Source organism: Pogoniulus pusillus, chromosome 35, assembly GCF_015220805.1.
Source record: "Pogoniulus pusillus isolate bPogPus1 chromosome 35, bPogPus1.pri, whole genome shotgun sequence".
Taxonomy (NCBI): domain Eukaryota; kingdom Metazoa; phylum Chordata; class Aves; order Piciformes; family Lybiidae; genus Pogoniulus; species Pogoniulus pusillus.
The window spans coordinates 2,578,482-2,596,011 of NC_087298.1; the positions used below are offsets into that span (position 1 = coordinate 2,578,482).

At 51.6% G+C, this 17,530-nt stretch overlaps 1 protein-coding gene across 13 annotated transcripts in view; it reads left to right on the forward strand.

Moving 5' to 3' along the window:
• The window catches only part of EHMT1 (euchromatic histone lysine methyltransferase 1), a 153,313-nt gene that overhangs the window by 85,938 nt on the left and 49,845 nt on the right, over window positions 1–17,530 (forward strand). For 8 of the 13 annotated variants that reach the window (XM_064171526.1, XM_064171532.1, XM_064171534.1 and 5 more), the window contains exons 4-10: window positions 95–136; window positions 6,065–6,242; window positions 10,021–10,157; window positions 11,039–11,227; window positions 12,524–12,604; window positions 12,906–12,980; window positions 14,602–14,722. In XM_064171526.1, the coding sequence (XP_064027596.1) occupies window positions 95–136; window positions 6,065–6,242; window positions 10,021–10,157; window positions 11,039–11,227; window positions 12,524–12,604; window positions 12,906–12,980; window positions 14,602–14,722 (823 nt within the window). The remainder of the gene's footprint in view (window positions 1–94; window positions 137–6,064; window positions 6,243–10,020; window positions 10,158–11,038; window positions 11,228–12,523; window positions 12,605–12,905; window positions 12,981–14,601; window positions 14,723–17,530) is intronic. The other 5 variants (XM_064171527.1, XM_064171528.1, XM_064171524.1 and 2 more) reach the window with 4 other exon arrangements.

The window sequence follows — 17,530 nt, forward strand, 5'->3', positions numbered from 1 at the left end:
GGACCTTGGCAGCCTTTTCCTGCAGGTGTGGCTTGGTCTTTGAAAGGAAGAGAACAGTTTCCTCACCAATGTAACCAGCTTTTTCTCTGTTTAGGAGTTGCTTCCTGAATTGGGATCGAAGCTGACTCTGAAACAGGTGATGATTTTAATCGGTGTTGTGGCATGTTGAGGTGGTTTCTGATCAGAGACCTTGGGAGAGCTGCTAACAGCATCATTTCTGCCTCCCTTCTGTGTTCAGTAACAAAAGAGTTGCACCTTCTGTGAGAATCTTCCTTTCCTTCCCAATTACAACCCTCCTAAGAACCCAAAAGATTCCAGGGCCAGGCAGCAGACTGACAGCTGTGTGTGTCTGGGTGCTGTGCTTGGAAAAGGCTTCTCCAGCTTAGAGACTCTAATTTCTGAGCTTAACATCATCAAGACATGTCTGGAAGGGATAAAGAATGATAAAGGTAGTGCAATTCCCTGTAGTTATCTCTTGGGATAGGAGGAGCAGATGGCTGAGCTGGGAATCCCAGGTTATGTTTCTGTGGGTCACCACCAGGCTGTAGTTTGAGCTGTGTGTCTCTGGTGACTTATTTCTCTTATCCTCTGCAGAGGACTGGGTCAGGGGAGCTGAAACGTTGGGAGAAACAGTGCAAACATCCCTTAAATTAACATCTCAGCCCAGTATGTAGGGATCTAATGTCACTGGGGGAGACAGCCTAGGCAGGAAGGAGCACCCTGGAGCAGGAGAAGCTCTGCTTGTGGTGGTGTTTCTGCCGGTGTTCATCAGGATATGCCTGTAAGCAGTGTGGCCTCTTAAGTATCTGCCCCAGGATGGGTTTGCTGCTTGCAGTCTCTGCACCCAGGTGTTGCTGTTGCTGGGAGGTGTTTTCCACTAGCAGTGCTGACCTGGGCTGTGGCTGCTCTGCAGGAGCTCCTGGCCTACCAATGTCTTTGTCAGGCAGGTGGCACTTGGTGGTTGGCAGGTGTCTGGGACTGCTCAGCAGGCTTAGACCATCTATAATGTGCAGAAAACTCCAAGGAAAAGCAGGTCCTGATGGGGATGGGAATGTTGTCTCCTTGAGGGGGGGAAGCAAAGCAAAATAAATCAAAAGGGGTCTTGTGAGGAGCAGCTGAGGGAAGTGTGGTTGTTTAGCCTGGAGAAAGAGAGGCTCCTTGCTCTAAGGAGAGGCTTAGGCCAGGTCAGGATCCCCAGCAGCTGTGCTGAAATTCTGTAGTGCAAAGTGTAGTTCTGCAGTGGGGAGGGGAGCACCATGCCAGCTCCTATGGGCACTGTCACCTGCTTGGGGTCCATTTTTTCTGGCAGCCTGCTATTTCTTGCTAAAATGCCCTCTGCCAGTTGTTAGAGGCAGAGGCCCCTGGGAGCTGCTGCCCTATGCTGTCAAAGGCAGTGGTTTGGTAGAATATTTGTTACCCCTCTGCAAAGTAGAGAGACAGCTGCAGTGCTGGTTAGTTTAGTCCCCCTGGCTGTTTGCCTTTGGTTTCAAGCTTAGAATCATAGAATTGGTTTAGGTGGAAAAGCCCCCTGAGGTCACCCAGTCCAACCAGCAGCCCAGCACCACCATGGCCACTAAACCATGGCCCCAAGTGCCATGGCCACAGGTGTGTGGAACACCTCCAGGGATGGGGACTCCAGCACCTCCCTGGGCAGCCTGTGCCAATCCCTGACCACTCTTGCAGCAAAGAAATTTTTCTTCATCTCCAACCTAACCCTCCCCTGGCACAATTTCAGGCCATTTCCTCTTGTTCTATCACCTAATACTATGGAGAAGAGCCCACCCCCCACCTCACTGCAACCTCCCTCCAGGGAGCTGTAGAGAGCAATGAGGTCTCCCCTCAGCATCCTCCAGACTGAACACCCTCAGCTGCTCCTCCCCAGCCCTGTTCTCCAGACACTTCACCACCTTCATTGCCCTTCTCTGGCCACTCTCCAGCTCGTCCGTGTCCTTCTTGGAGTGAGTGGCACAAAACTGAACCCAGTATTTGAGGTGCAGCAGTTTGTACTGTGCTGCAGATGAAGGTTCTTGAGAGAAGAGATAGAGCTTGTCTGTCAAAGCTGGGGGGGTTTCAGGTGGTGAGAGTGAATGGCAGGTCTGTGGTGCTCTCCAAAGCTGCCCTGTGCCAAAGCAGGACCTGTAGGGCCTTTGCCAGTGTCCCTACAGCAGTACACGGTTGCAGCTCTGGTTTGGTGTCTCTCCAGTGGCTGCTGTGTGCTTGCTTAGCTAATGGAAAGATCTCTTAACTGCTGGGCTGGGGTGGGGAGTGCTGTGTGTGGCTCTCAAACCAACACAGGGTTTAATTAGCCCTGCTTGTTCTGTGCTTCTGCTTTTGGAAACCTCAAAGAAAAGGTATTCTGTCTCTGGCCTGTCCAGTAACTTTAGTGTGAGGGGATGGAGGTGCTGGAGCAGGTTGCCCACAGAAGTTGTGGATGTCTCATTGCTGGAAGAGCTCAAGGCCAGGCTGGATGGGACTTGTACCAACATGATCTAGTCAAAGATGTCCCTGCTCACTGCAAGGAGGTTGGACCAGATGAAGGACCCTTCTAACTCAAAGCATGTGGGGTTGGTGGATGAGAAGCTCAACATGAGCCAGCAGTGTGCACTGGCAGCCCAGGGAGCCAACCAGAGCCTGGCTGCAGCAAGAGAAGTGTGGGCAGCAGGGCCAGGGAGGGGATTCTGCCCCTCTGCACTGCTCTGATGAGACCACACTTGGAGCACTGTGCCCAGCTCTGGAACCTCTGTTACAAGAAAGATCTGGAGGTGCTGGAAGGGGTGTCCAGAGCAGGACCACGAGGATGCTCAGAGGGCTGGACCAGCTCTGCTTTGAGGACAGGCTGAGAGAGTTAGGGCTGTTCAGTCTGGAGAGAAGGCTCCAAGGAGACCTTATTGTGGCCTTCCAGGATCTGAAGGGGGCTGCAGGAAAGCTGCTGAGGGACTTTTTAGGGTGACAGGTAGTGACAGGACTGTGGGGAATGGATCCAAACTAGGGGAGGGGAGATTGGAGATTCAGATTGGATGTTATGAAGAAGCTCTTCCCCATGAGGGTGGTGGGACACTGGCACAGGTTGCCCAGGGAGGTAGTGGAAGCCTCATCCCTGGATGTTTTTAAAGCCAGGCTGGATGTGGCTCTGAGCAACCTGATCTAGTGGAGGATGTCATGGCAGGAGAGTTGGAGCTGGATGATCCCTATGGGCCCTTCCAACCCTGACAATTCTGTGATTCTCCCTGCTGCTGTAGGGGATTTTGGTGTGTGATCAGTTCCATTTAAAGGTAGAAAACACATTTATTGAAGAGGAAGTTTTTATATACATATATATGTGTGTGTGTGTGTGTATAAACCCAAAAGAAGCTGCTCATAACCCATAAGTATCTGCTTGCAGTGAGAGTTTCTGATGATACAAAGCTTCTTGATTCAGTTGGAAAAAGCTTAATGCATTTAATTATTTGACAGGGAGAGCAATTAAGCATTGGAACAACATAAAGGATCTGGTAGATCTGTGGCCTTTGAAATTGTTAATCCAAGACTAGATGCCTTTTAAGAAGAGCTGTGGCAATTGAGCCATGAGTTATGGGCTTGGTGCAGGCATGGCTGGCAGTTTGATGGCCTTTTTATGCAGGTCATTTCTGATTAGCATTACAGCTTCTCTGGTTGTGAGTGGCCTTTTGCCTTGTGCCAGCAGCCTGCACATGGCAGGGCTGTAATGAGGAGATTCAGTCACTTCCCTGCTTCCTCACAAGGTCACATCACTTGGAAGTGGTGTCTGAGAACTGACCCTGAACTTAAAAGAGCTTTTCTGTCCTTTGCTGTGTTTTATTCCTGCCCTTCTGTTGCCTGGGTTCCTCTGCCTGATTTGGTGTTCCAGCTGTTGCTTCACAAGTCCTTGAAGAGGAGGCTGAGAGGGGATCTTATTAGTGCTTACAAATAGCTGAGGGGTGGGTGGCAGGAAGGTGGGGCCAGACTCTTCTTGGTGGTCCCAGTGACAGGAGAAGAAGTAGTAGGAATAAACTTGAAGATAGGAAGTTCCATCTAAATAGGAGAAGGAACTGCTTCACTGTGAGGGTGGCAGAGCCCTCCCTGGAGCAGGCCCCAGAGAGGTGGTGGAGTCTCAGTCACTGGAGGCTTGCCTGGCTGTGTTCCTGTGTGACCTTCTTTAGGTGACTCTGCTCTGGCAGGAGGGTTGGACTCAGTGATCTTTAGAAGTCCCTTCCAGCCCCTACCATTCTGGGATACTTTGTGATTCTGTAAGAAGTATTTGCCTGGAGCAGCACTAAGACATTTCCACCACAGTGCTTCTCATCTAACTGTGCTCTTGGTTTTCTCTCTGCCAAACCTGCCTCCTACTTCTCAGTGGAGAATAACTCCAGCAGATCATTTCAGATTGGATAGTAGGAAAAAACTCTTTGCTACAGGAGCGGTCAGGGGTTGGCACAGGCTGCCCAGGAAGGTGGTGGAGTCTCCATCCCTGGAGGTGTTCAAGAAGCCTGTGGCCATGGCACTTGGGGCCATGGTTTAGTGGCCATGGTGATGCTGGGTTGCTGGTTGGACTGGATGATCTCAGAGGGCTTTTCCAACCAAAATGATTCCATGGAGTGTAAAGCTGTGGGTGCAGCTAGGTCAGCTGTAAAGACAGAAGAGGACAAATCCAGTGTCCAATGTCAGATGCAAGTGGCATCACTTGACCTCACTCTCCATTGATAGGGTGGCTACCACAAGAGCTGCAGCACTGTGGGATGTGGAGCTGTAGGAACCTGCTTTCATCACCAGAGGTGCTGGATGAGACTGTATTGAGCACAAGCTTGATTTGGAGGGCATACAGACTGCTTTGAGGGCAGGGAGCCTGGCTCCAGTGACAGGGAGTGCAGGAGCCACTGCAGGATTCTCTGGGAGCTTAGAGCCTGCCCTGTGTTTGGTGGTGCAAGAGCTGGATGGGGAGAACCTGCTCTGTCTTGTCCAATGTCAGCTTGCACAGGTCACTGTTGTGGCAGAGGCAGCACTTTAGGTGACTCTGCATTGCCAAGCAAATCCCTGCTTTGCCCTTCTGTTGTGTGCTGTGCCAGAGCTGGGAGCCCTTGATAAGACTTGATTGTGCCAAATGCTGTCTGAAAGGAAGGATCCCTCCCTGCTGGTGCCTGCAGTTCTGAAGCATCTCTGTCCCGCACTGGAGTCCTCAACTCAGGCAAGACATGGACCTGTGGGAGCAGTTCCAGAGGAGGCCACAAAGATAATCGGAGAGCTGGAGAACCTCCCCTGTGGGGACAGGCTGGGAGAGGTGGGGCTGTTCAGCCTGGAGAAGAGAAGGCACGAGGGAGACCTTAGAGCTACATTTCAATATCTGAAGAAGACCTATGGGAAGTCTGGAGAGGGCCTGTGGGGATAGGAAGAGGGGAAATAGTTTGAAACTGAAGCAGTGGAGATTTAGGTTGGACATCAGGAGGAAGCTCTGCATGGTGAGGGTGGTGAGAGACTGGAGCAGGTTGCCCAGGGACGTGGTTGAAGCCCCATTCTTGGAGACATTCAAGGTGAAACTTGATGTGGCTCTGAGCAACCTGCTCTGGTTGGAGATGTTCATGCTGAGGTCGGACAAGATGACCTTGAGAGTCCTTTCAAACCCAGTGCAATCTGTGATTCTAAGACACTGTTCTTGTGCTTGCTTAATGTGACAGCCATGCTCAGGGTGTGTCTGGAGGAGTGTTTGCTGCATTTGTCTTCTCCAGAGCCAACCAAATGTCTGTGAAAACAGAACCTCATCCTCAGCATGATTTGCAGCTGTTTTGGATCTGCCTCTGCCAGGTAGCCTCTGCCCTTTAGAGGCAGCAGCCTTCAACCAGGGAAGGAGCAGCAGGCTGGGAGTGTCTCACAGTCTTTAGGCAGAGAAACATCATGTGCTGTGTGCTTTTGCTTGGATGGTGTGGTCCTGTCTTCAAGTGACAGTGGTTATGCCTGAGAGAAAGGAATTAAGTTTATTTCCTGGGGTTTTGTTGGTGTTTTTTGTTGGTTTGGTTTTTGTTGGTTGATTATTTTTTAGTGCAGAGCCTCAATTTAACTGCATTTTGTTTTCCAGCATGCAAGTAAAGACCCCAAAGATGGGAGAGACAGCAGAGATCAAAAAGAACCCAAGGAGGAAGGCAACAAAACCATCCTGGAGTTTGGGAAGCCGTTGCCATTGCCCTCTCTCCCAGGCCTTCACCAGTCACTACCTCAGAACCAGAGCTATGTGGCCACCACGAAGTCGCAGACAGGTAAAAAGGGCAGAGGGAAACCCCTGGCAGCTTCCACCTCCCAGAGGAGTGTCTGTGTGTGCTCGAGTAGGAGATGAGGCAGCTCAATGGGGACTGAAGCCTCTTCAGCAGTTCCTTTCCCCCCGGCACCAATACAGCTGCTGCCTTAGACCGTGTTTGACAAATGCTTGTTCAGCCACATCTCTGCACGTGGACCCTGCATTGCAGGCATGGTGCTTGTGGCTTCTGGACTCCCTTCTGGTCACCTCTGGATGTTTTACAAGGTACAATGAAGAGGACCTCCTCCTCTCCCAAGTAATGAGCAGTAGGACAAGAGGAAACGGCCTCAGCTTACACCAGGGGAGATTTAGGTTGGACAGGTTCTGCATGATTCTGCACTTGGGCCACAAAAAACCCATGCAGCATAGCAGGCTGGGGCCAGAGTGGCTGGAGAGCAGCCAGGCAGAGAGGGACATGGGGGTACTGGTTGACAGCTGAACATAAGCCTGCAGTGTGCCCAGGTGGCCAAGAAGGCCAATGCTGTCCTGGCCAGGAGGACCAGGGAAGTTCTTCTGCCCCTGTGCTCAGCACTGCTCAGGCCACACCTTGAGTGCTGTGTCCAGTTCTGGGCTCCTCAATTGAAGAGAGATGCTGAGGTGCTGGAAGGTGTTTGGAGAAGGGCAGCAAGGCTGGGGAGGGGCCTGGAGCAGAGCCCTGTGAGGAGAGGCTGAGGGAGCTGGGGGTCTGCAGCTGCCTGCAGGGAGGCTGTAGCCAGGTGGGGTTGGGCTCTGCTGCCAGGCACCCAGCAACAGAACAAGGGGACACAGCCTCAAACTGCACCAGGGCAGGTTCATGCTGGATGTTAGGAAGAAGTTATTCACAGCAAGAGTGATTTGCATCGGAATGAGCTGCCCAGGGAGGTAGTGGAGTCCCCATCCCTGCAGGTGTTTAAGAGGAGGCTGCAGGAGGCACTTAATGCCATGGGTTAGTTAACTGGAAGGTGGTAGGTGCTAGGTTGGACTGGATGATCTTGAAGGTCTTTTCCAACCTGCTTAGTTCTTTGATTCTGTGACATGAGGAAGAATTTCAACCCCGAAATTCAAGCCTTGGACCAGGATGCCCTGAGCATTGGTGGTGTCCTCACCCCTGTAGAGGTTTAAAAGCTGTGTAAATGAGGGCCATGGTTTCGTGGTGACCTGGCAGTGCTGGCTTAATGGTTGGCCTGATGATCTTGAAGGCCTTTTCCAACCTAAAGGATTCCATGATTCTTGCAGTCCCATGCTAATTAGCCTCCCAAGTGAAGTCCACCAGTTTCTGCTCTGCAGGGAGCCCTTCCTGTGCCACCCTGTTTCATGAGGTGCAGGTCTCTCCCTGGCACTGTGGCCTGGTAAGTGTGCTCCATCAGGCACCACCACACCTAGGATCACTCTTCTGCTGCAACTGGGTAATGGGAGAGACACTCATCCTGTCTTTCTATGGGAGGTTTTCTTCCCCCAGTATTAGAGACCTTCCACTCCCCTTTACTCTGTGCTTCAGGCCTCACCTACAGTGTTTGGTCCAGTTCTGGGTACCCCAGCTCAAGAAGGACAAAGAGCTACTGGAGGGAGTCAATTGCAGGGCCATGAGGATGCTGAGGGGACTGGAACATCTCTCATATGAGGAAAGGCTGAGAGAGCTGGGGCTGGTCAGCCTGGAGAAGAGGAGGCTGAGGAGGGGATCTTGTCAATGCTTACAAATAGCCAAGGGGTGGATGTCACCGCTCAGAGGATGGGGCCAGACTCTTGGTGGTTCCCAGTGACAGGACAGGAGGCAATGGACATAAACGTGGGCACAGGAAGTTCCATCTAAACATTAGAAGGAACTTCTCCACTGTGAGGGTGGCAGAGCAGTGGAACAGGCTGCCCAGAGATGTGGTGGAGTCTCAGTCACTGGAGACTTCCAAAGTCCACCTGGACATGTTCATGTGTGTCCTTCTTTAGGTGATCCTGCTTTGGTAGGGGTTTGGACTTGATGATCTTCAGGAGCTCCCTTCCAGGCTGTGATTTTGTGATATTCTGAAGGCATTTCTGTGAATTCTTTGTGTCATCACAACAGAAGACATCCTGCTAAATAAATAGAACTAACAGATTTTTGGAGGGGTCTCTTCATAGGTACTTGGTGAAATTTCATCCCAGCAGAAATGCCTTCAAGTAGCAGGTCGTGCAGCTGCAAACGATGCTGTTAGAGCTGCAACTGGCTGTTCCCTGCTGCATGTTCCTCTTAAAGAGCCTCCACTAAGCATCCTTCTGAAGTGTATTCAGCAAAGAAGGTGGCAGGCAGTGAGGTGTGATGACTGATTTGATTAGAAGGCCAGGAGGGAGACTTAACAAATTAAGACCCAATCAAAGTAGTGAAAGAAATGAAACAGATTTGCATAGTAGGTGTGAAATGAGGTTAATAGCAAAGGGCTCTCTATTTAAGGTACCTTTTCCCTGTGTGTTGTTCAGTTGTTGTACATCACTTTCATTGTCAGGTGGTGTAATTAGCCTTGCAGGATCTGTGTGAGCAGGCTGGAGTCTATTCAGCTTCCTGCAGCACCTGCCAAATGCAGGTTAATGTAAGGAGTTGGTGTTGTGTGTGGGGATGATGAGGCCAGAATGAGCATGGGGAGGATACTCAGTATTTGTCTGGGTTAGCAACCTGGCAGAAAGCTCTCAGGGTTTGCCCAAGGGTGTGTGAGAGCTTTTGCTTGACTTGGAATGAAATTCCATAGATTCATTGAATGGTTTGGGTTGGAAGGCACCTAAAAGACCAGCCAGTTCCAAGCCTGTGCCATGGGCAGGGACATCTCCCACCAGCACAGACTACCCAAGGCCTCATCCAACGTGGCCTTGAACACCTCCAGAGAGGCAGCATCCACAGCCTCCCTGGGAAACCTGTGCCAGTGTCTTCCCACCCTCACTCTCAAGAATTTCTTCTTAATCTCCACTCTCACTCTCCCCCTCTCCCAGCAAATAGCCATTGTGCCTCATCAAGAGGCTCGGGGTGATCTTATTACTGTCTACAACTACCTGAAAGGACATTGTAGCCAGGTGGGGGGTGGCCTCTTCTCCCAGGTTGAACCAGCAATAGAACAAGGGGACACAGTCTCAAGTTGTGCCAGGATAGGTATAGGCTGGATGTTAGGAAGAAGTTCTTCACAGAGAGAGTGATTGGCATTGGAATGGGCTGCCCAGGGAGGTGGTGGAGGCATCGTGCCTGGGGGTCTTCAAGAAAAGCCTGGATGAGGCACTTAGTGCCATGGTCTGGTTGACTGGATAGGGCTGGGTGCTAGGTTGGACTGGATGATCTTGGAGGTCTCTTCCAACCTGGTTGATTCTATGATTCATCCTGCCACTCTCAGCCCTTGTCAAATGTCCCCCCCAGCTCTCCTGTAGTCCACTTCAGGTACTACAAGGCTGCTTTAAGGTCTCCTTGGAGTCTTCTCCAGGCTGAAGTGCCCCAACTCTTTTGACCTGTCCCCATAGAGGAGGTTCTGCAGCCCTCTGATCACATTTGTGGCCTCCTCTGGACCCACTCCAGCAGCTCCAGGTCCTCCTTGTGCTGGGGACACCAGCACTGGGTGCAGTACTGGAAGTTTGGTCTCATGAGAACAGAGCAGGAGAATCACTTCACTCTTCCAACAAATCTGTTGGAGTGGGAAGCCTTCTGCTCAGATCATGCTCTCAAATGTAATTTCCCCTCAGAACTGCCTCTGCTCTCCATCCCCTCTTGTCCTTCCTGAGCAAACTTTGGGTTTCTTTTGCTTTTTCTTTTCCAGCTGCTGCAGTATCTCGGAAGAAAAAACGGAGAATGGGAACCTATAGCCTGGTTCCCAAGAAAAAGACCAAAGTATTAAAACAGAGAACAATGATTGAGATGTTTAAGAGCATAACTCATTCCTCTATGGGTGCCAAGGTAAGGGGAGACCTGAGCCCACCGGACATGCTTGTTGTCACCATACACATCTCTCATTCTGGCACATCAACCCCATGGATAGGTGCAGGAATGAGCTGGCCTGTTGCAGTCAGCAGCTTCCTTTGCTAGTCTACATTTCTCTGGCAACAGCTTCCTGCCTGTAGCAGTCTTGCTGCTTTCAAAATGGCTTTTTGAGAGCGGCTGTTCAGGTACCAGCTCTTACACAAAGGTTTTCCACTGAATGTTCCTCTTCTATCCCCTGAGTCCTGTGGAACAGGAGATATTTCAAGCATCCTTCATGTGCTAAACTTGTTTTGGTGTCCTCGAGATAACTGTTTAGTGTTGCTGCCTGAGGCTGCAACCTCAGTGCTCTCCTGAGGCAAAACAACAGGTTACTTAAAAAGGTTTAGGCAGGGACTCACTCCTGATGAAACTCTGCTTTTGCTGCAGCTCACATCCTGAAGTTTTGGTCTTAGAATTCAAGGAGAACAGTGCTAGGCTTCCATGGAGTAGAGTGCAAATCCCTTTCAGTTCTCTAGAAGCATTCTTGAACCATTGGTGGAGCTGCCCTTCTGTGTTTGAATTAGACTGCAGGGCTCTGCCTGAAGGCTCCTGCCCAGCAGCCCTTCTCTCCTTAAAGCCTTGTACAACCACGTGAGTCTGGAATGACTCCTCATGGCTCCTCGGTCCCCACATTGACAGGGTTAGATGTCACAGCCTGTCAGGCTGGCTTTGCTGGCAGCACTGAGGAGCTCTGGGGGGCCAGCTTTGCCCTGGCAGCTTGAAGGCTCCTCGCACAGAGGTGATCTGGGATGGATTCAGCTGCTCTGTCCTATCAGTTGATGTTGTCTTTGTGGCTCACGTGCTTGGACGACTTTCAGAGTGAAAAGGACCTGGGTGATGCCAGCCTTCATGTGAACGGGGAAAGCATAGATGTAGACTCTGAAGAGGAAGACTCTGATGAGTTGGAAGAGGAGGATGATCACGGAGCAGAACAGGCAGTTCTGTTTCCTGTAGATGATAACAGGACCTCTAAAGACAGCGCATCTGATGCAGACAACGCCAGAAAGGTATTCACATGCCCTCTGCAGGGCTTGAGGGAGTGGGATGGGACACCTTGGACAGCTGGGACAGGAGTGGCACTGCCCGAGGCAGTTTGTAGGCTTTCTTGGCCTGCAGGCTGGTGAAAAGTGCAGCAGTGGTAGTGAGGCTTTTCCATGACCTTTTCCTGCTCTCTGTTGTTGCCGTGAGAGTCTCTCCCCCTACCCCCAGTTTCAGCCTTGCTGCATAAGTCTGTGGTCCCTGCAGAACATGGCACCATTTAACATGCAGAACCCTCACCACACTTAGATGGAGGAATCACTGAACCCATAGAGATGTCTTCCTAATCTTAGTGGTTGGTAAAGGAATAAAATAGGTTTGCTTCATTTTCCCCCAAAACCATAACACAGTGCAGACATGAGGCTGGTTCTGGATAATCAGAGAAGTTAAGATTTCATTGGAAAGCTTTCTTCTGGGGCTGAACTATTTTCTTTCCTTCTGCCATTCCCATGGATATATCATGACATGCATTTACTGTCTTGGACTGCTTGGCCTGGAGAGGAAATTCTGTTGGTGTATGTGCATGCTGGGCCTGGGAGCTGGGTGCAGCAAGATGATGGGGGGAGTGCTCTGCTGGGTGCTGGGCACAGCAGGATGATGAGGAGGTGTCCTGCTGGGTGCTGGGCAGAGCAGGATGATGAGGAGATGCCCTCCTGGGTGCTGGGCAGAGCAGGATGATGAGAAGATGCTCTGCTGGGTGCTGGGCAGAGCAGGATGATGAGGAGATGCCCTCCTGGGTGGTGGGCAGAGCAGGATGATGAGGAGATGCCCTCCTGGGCGCTGGGCACAGCAGGATGATAAGAAGATGCTCTGCTGGGTGCTGGGCAGAGCAGGATGATGAGGAAATGCCCTTCTGGGCGCTTGGCAGAGCAGGATGATGAGGAGATGCTCTGATGGGTGCTAGGCACAGCAGGATGATGAGAAGATGCTCTGCTGGGTGCTGGGCAGAGCAGGATGATGAGGAGATGCCCTCCTGGGCGCTGGGCACAGCAGGATGATGAGAAGATGCTCTGCTGGGTGCTGGGCAGAGCAGGATGATGAGGATATGCTCTGCTGGGTGCTGGGCAGAGCAGGATGATGAAGAGATGCTCTGATGGGTGCTAGGCACAGCAGGATGATGAGGAGATGCCCTCCTGGGCACTTATCAGAATAGGATGATGAGGAGATGCCCTCCTGGGCGCTGGGCAGAGCAGGATGATGAGGAGATACTCTGCGTGAAGAGACCTGACCTGACTCTCTCTGTTCTCGGGCAATGGTGGCTGCAGCTTGATGATGGCGACTCTGAGGAGGAGCAAGAGTCCGGAGAGTCGATCGAGGAGGAGGAGGATGGAGATGAGTCTGACTTGGTAAGTGGCTGCTCACTGTGTCCTTCAGCCTTTGTCCTGTCGGTAGCCTTTTCCCCTTTGCACTGCTGCCAGAGGCCGAGCAGAGCCCTGCAGCTTCTTGTCTCTTTGACAAAAGTCCTTCTCTGAACCCACCCACACAGGATTGTTTTCCACGAGGTGCTTAACCCTGACCTGCCGTACAAGTAATTGCTTTTCTGATGCTAATTAATGGGCTTTTGTTTGTTGTTTCTCAACAAGGTGTTGAATGCTTTTAATCATTTGAATGTTAGCAGAAATATTTAAGGGTGCTTAAATTCTTCAGATGCAGACTTGGCAAGTGGTAGAGCCAGCGATGTTTTCTTCACAACCTGAAGCTCTGCACGGCTTTGGAGCTCAGGTAGAGTTGTTCACCAATCCCTTGGCCCAGCTCACAGCCTGAATTCACATCGATCTGACATGCCACCTCATCACCCCAGCTGGGCAGCTCTTCCCAGGGAGGCAGGCAGACAGACAGACAGACACTCACTCGAGAAGGCTGCATAGTGCTAGGGCAAGACTTTCACCAGCTGCTGGTGAATTTTACTTCTTCTTTTTAGGTGCCTGGTGAAGAGAAGCTGATTATTTAAAAGGGATTTAAGTTGTTTGTTGGTTGTTCCTGTCCTCCACCCTCCTTTGTAGTTAAAAATGTTGCTCCCTTTCCACAGACTCTCAAGTTGAGGAGCCACCGTTTAAGGCACCCCAACTCTTTAGTCACTGAGAAAGTGACTTCATCCCCTTGATGTTATGAGCTGAAGGTCGAAATGACTATACCAAGGGGGATCACTGAAGGTCTTAATGGTTCCAGAGGAGCCAGAGAGGACCAAGCAGCAGCAGGTGCTGTGTGGCCTGTCCCTTTCTTCTTGTGGCCTGAAGCATTGAGCCCACAGTCAAATCCAAACTCCCAGGTCATTTCTCTACACCCTAAACGGTGGTTTTTGCACTGCTCACATCTGGTGAGTCAGTTGGTTCCCCAGAGAGGGTCAGGCTCCAATGCAAACCTCTCTCCTGCGAGCTGTGTGATGCAATGGGTGTAAACCACGTGGTGGGGCACAACCGAGCCCATGCCCAAGGACCGTTACCAGGGGCAGAGCAGATACACCCTGGAGCTGCCCCAGAGAGCCAGGCCTCAGGGCCCCCTTTGCCTGCCTTTGCTCACTGTGGTAGCAGGACATGGTGCAGCATCAGCTTCCTATGAAGGTAGGGCCTGATCCAGCTGCTCTTAGTGGTAGCAGGAGGTTGTTCCTAGGCTTTGGTGGGAGAGGGATTGGGCGGGGCAGGAGCTGACAGTTGTGGTTTGAACATGAATTTTGTGATTGATGTGTTGAAGACTGCCTTACAGAGTTGGGCCCCCTGATTCCTTGCTTTGATGTTGGCTTTGAAAACCCACTCCAGACAACTGCATTGTTTCAAACCAAAATCCAAACCCTGTCTCTCTGTACTTGCTGCATGATTAGTCCGTGCTGCCCTGCACCTCGCTTAGGGAGGGGGCTGGGCTGCTGCCACAGAGTTCAGCTCCCCTGTGTCCACCCCAACCCTGTAAGGGCTCTTCAGGTTCAAGTTGGGTTTTCTGTTGGCATTTTCTTGCATGACCGTGGATCAATGTGAATCTTTCAGTCTGCAAAGCCCCAGATGTGTTCTGGGGTGGAGGAGAAGCTCAAAGTGTGTGTGTGCCTCCACGCTTGTGTCGTTGCACGGAGGTGCTTGGCTACTACTGCTATGAGTGTGGTGTCAGAGCCTACGTGGAAGAGAAAGTGAAGCATGCACTGTGAAATGCCAGGAAGTACACCCACACGTGTGCTTGTGTTTCCTTTTTGGCGCTATAAAGACATCTTAGCTCCACTTGACTTTCAAACCCCCAGTCCTTACGGCCTTTTCGCGCAAGTCAAGCTGCGAGAAGGCTGTTTCGCACGGGCGCCAGGGACTGCTGGGACGCTGCTGCCAACATGCCTTACATGCACCTGGCCTCTCTGGTTCTTCAGAGCTCGGAGTCCAGCATCAAGAAGAAGCTGCTGAAGAGGAAAGGAAAGATGGAAAGTCCGTGGCTGAAACCCACTCGCAAGAGGAGGCGGAGGACTAAAAAGAAACAAGGCAGCGTGCTCGGTAACTGACTGGGGCTTGCTCCTCTGGGCCTGCCAGCGGGAGGGGGAGAGACCTGGGGCCCATAAGGGCAGTGGCTGTCTGCAGAACTCAATCCTCCCTCCCCTGTAGGGACAGACTGGGAGAGTCTGGGCTCTCTCTTGCTTCCCCTGTTAGGCTGGGAGAGTTTGGGTTCTCTCTTGCCTGCCCTATAAGGCTGGGAGAGTTTGGGTTCTCTCTTCTCTCGCCTATAAGGCTGGGAGAGTTGAGGCTCTCCCCTCCCCTATAGGGACAGGCTGGAAGAGTTTGGGCTCTCTCTTCTCTTGCCTATAAGGCTGGGAGAGTTGAGGCTCTCCCTTCCCTCCCCTATAGGGACAGGCTGGAAGAGTTTGGGCTCTCTCTTCTCTCGCCTATAAGGCTGGGAGAGTTGAGGCTCTCCCTTCCCTCCCTCCCCTGTAGGGACAGGCTGGGAGAGTTTGGGCTCTCTCTTCCCTCCCCTATAATGCTGGGAGAGCTGGGGCTCTCTCTTCCCTATAAGGCTGGGAGAGTTGGGGACTCTCTCTTGCCTCCCCTATAAGGCTGGGAGAGTTTGGGCTCTCCCTTCCCTCCCCTGTAGGGACAGGCTGGGAGAGTTTGGGCTCTCTCTTCCCTCCCCTATAATGCTGGGAGAGCTGGGGCTCTCTCTTCCCTATAAGGCTGGGAGAGTTGGGGCTCTCTCTTCTCTCGCCTATAAGGCTGGGAGAGTTGAGGCTCTCCCTTCCCTCCCTCCCCTATAGGGATAGGCTGGGAGAGTTGAGGCTCTCTCTTCCCTCCCCTATAAGGCTGGGAGAGTTGGGGCTCTCTCTCCCATCCCCTGTAGGGACAGGCTGGGAGAGTTTGGGCTCTCTCTTCTCTCCTCTATAAGGTTGGGAGAGTTGGGGCTCTCTCTTCTCTCCTCTATAAGGTTGGGAGAGTTGGGGCTCTCTCTTCCCTCCCCTATCAGGCTGGGAGAGTTGGGGTTCTCTTTTCCCCCCCCTGTAGGGACAGGCTGGGAGAGTTGGGGCTCTCTCTTCTCTTCCCTCCCCTATATGGACAGGCTGGGACAACTGGGGCTGTTCACCCTGGAGAAGAGAAGACTCCAAGGAGTCCTTAAAGCAGCCTTCCAGTAGCTGAAGTGGACTACAGGAGAGCTGGGGAGGGACTTCTGACAGGGGCTGAGAGTGGCAGGATGAGGCAGAATGGCTTTGAGCTGGGAGAGAGGAAAGTGAGAGTGGAGATGAGGAGGAAATTCTTGAGTGTGAGGGTAGGAAGACACTGGCACAGGTTGCCCAGGGAGACTGTGAATGCCTCCTCTCTGGAGGTGTTCAAGGCCAGGCTGGATGAGGCCTTGAGCAACCTGAGCTAGTGGGAGGTGTCCCTGCCCATGGTGGGGGTGTTTGAACTGGCTGGTCTTTAGGGTGCCTTCCAACCCTAACCATTCTGAGACTATGAACTTGCATAAAGGTCTAGCTTCTGAAAGGAGAATACTGAAAGGCAAAAGAATGACTGCTTGTAAGGCTGCAGAGCTCAGGAGGCTGAGACAAATGGGGACCCTTCCAAACTAAGGTCCAGCTTGAAGAGTTTGTGTCTTGGCTTAAATGTGTTGGATGAGACCTTGAGCAATCTGAGCTAGTAGGAGGTGTCCCTGCTCGTGGCAGAGGGCTTGGAACTAGATGATCTTTGTGGTCCCTTCCAACCCAAACTGTTCCATGATTCCTTTACAAGGATGGGCTGTGTGGTAAAGCAGGATGTGAACTGGCATCTCCTGAGCAGTAGCTGCTGTTGTGCGCGCTGCAGCGGCAGAACACACAGGCTGGCTTGGTCCTTGGCGTGCTGGGGGAACATTCCTTGTACATGGACACACTTATTTTAGAGTGTTCAAGAAAGACTTTGTAGTCTTACGGTCCCATGAGCTCAGTCAGTGGTTAGATCATCCCAGAGTGATGCTCAGTTGCTTTTGTATGGCTGTTTGTCCAGTTGAGTGCAATGTGCACATGGTTGCCTGTTCTGAGAGCACCACAGTGTTTGTAATGAGGCCAGAGGCCTATCCCATGGTGTGGATCACAGAATTAACCAGGTTGGAAAAGACCTCTAGGATCATTGAGTCCAACCTATCACCCAACCCTTCTATTTAACTAAAGCATGGCAGCCTCCTGGAACGTTTTAGAACCTGGTGTCTTTTAAAGCCCTACAGGCAGCTGGAAGGCAATGCTGAGATAGCTCTTCCCATCCTGACTGTCAGGTGAGGTGAAACACAAATGTAACTGGATGCTGAAACTGCTGCACATTCCTCTCCAGAGGATGGCCAGTGTCTCTTTGGGATCTTTGCTATTCCCTGGGAGAACAGTGTGTAGCTCAGCTACAACTGCTGATTCATAAATGACTTCTGCCCTCTACAGAAGCGTTCAAAAGAAGTCTGTCCACGCTTTGAAGAACTCATCTTGAACAGCATGAATTTTAAAGCCTTTTCCTTGACAAACTCTAGGGGACCTCTGGATGTTGTTCAAGTGGTCATTGGTGTTTGACCTCAGTTGCCTAACACTCAAAATAGATTGCCTTCTGAAAGCTGTGGGGTGGGGAGAGCCAGGAACACAGACTGGATGTGACACTCCTTTTGAGGAAAGTTAACAACGTGGGCTTGAGAAAAAAGCTGTGCCTTCAGCTTGGTTATTAAGGTTTCACACATCCATTGCCCATCAAAGGGGTTAGTTTTCTGTGCTGGCTAATTGCAAACAGGCATCTGTGCCTGCTCAATGCCCATATTTCAGCTGCTGCTGTCTGTGTGGTTTGTTGGTCATCTGGCTTGCTCCTCTT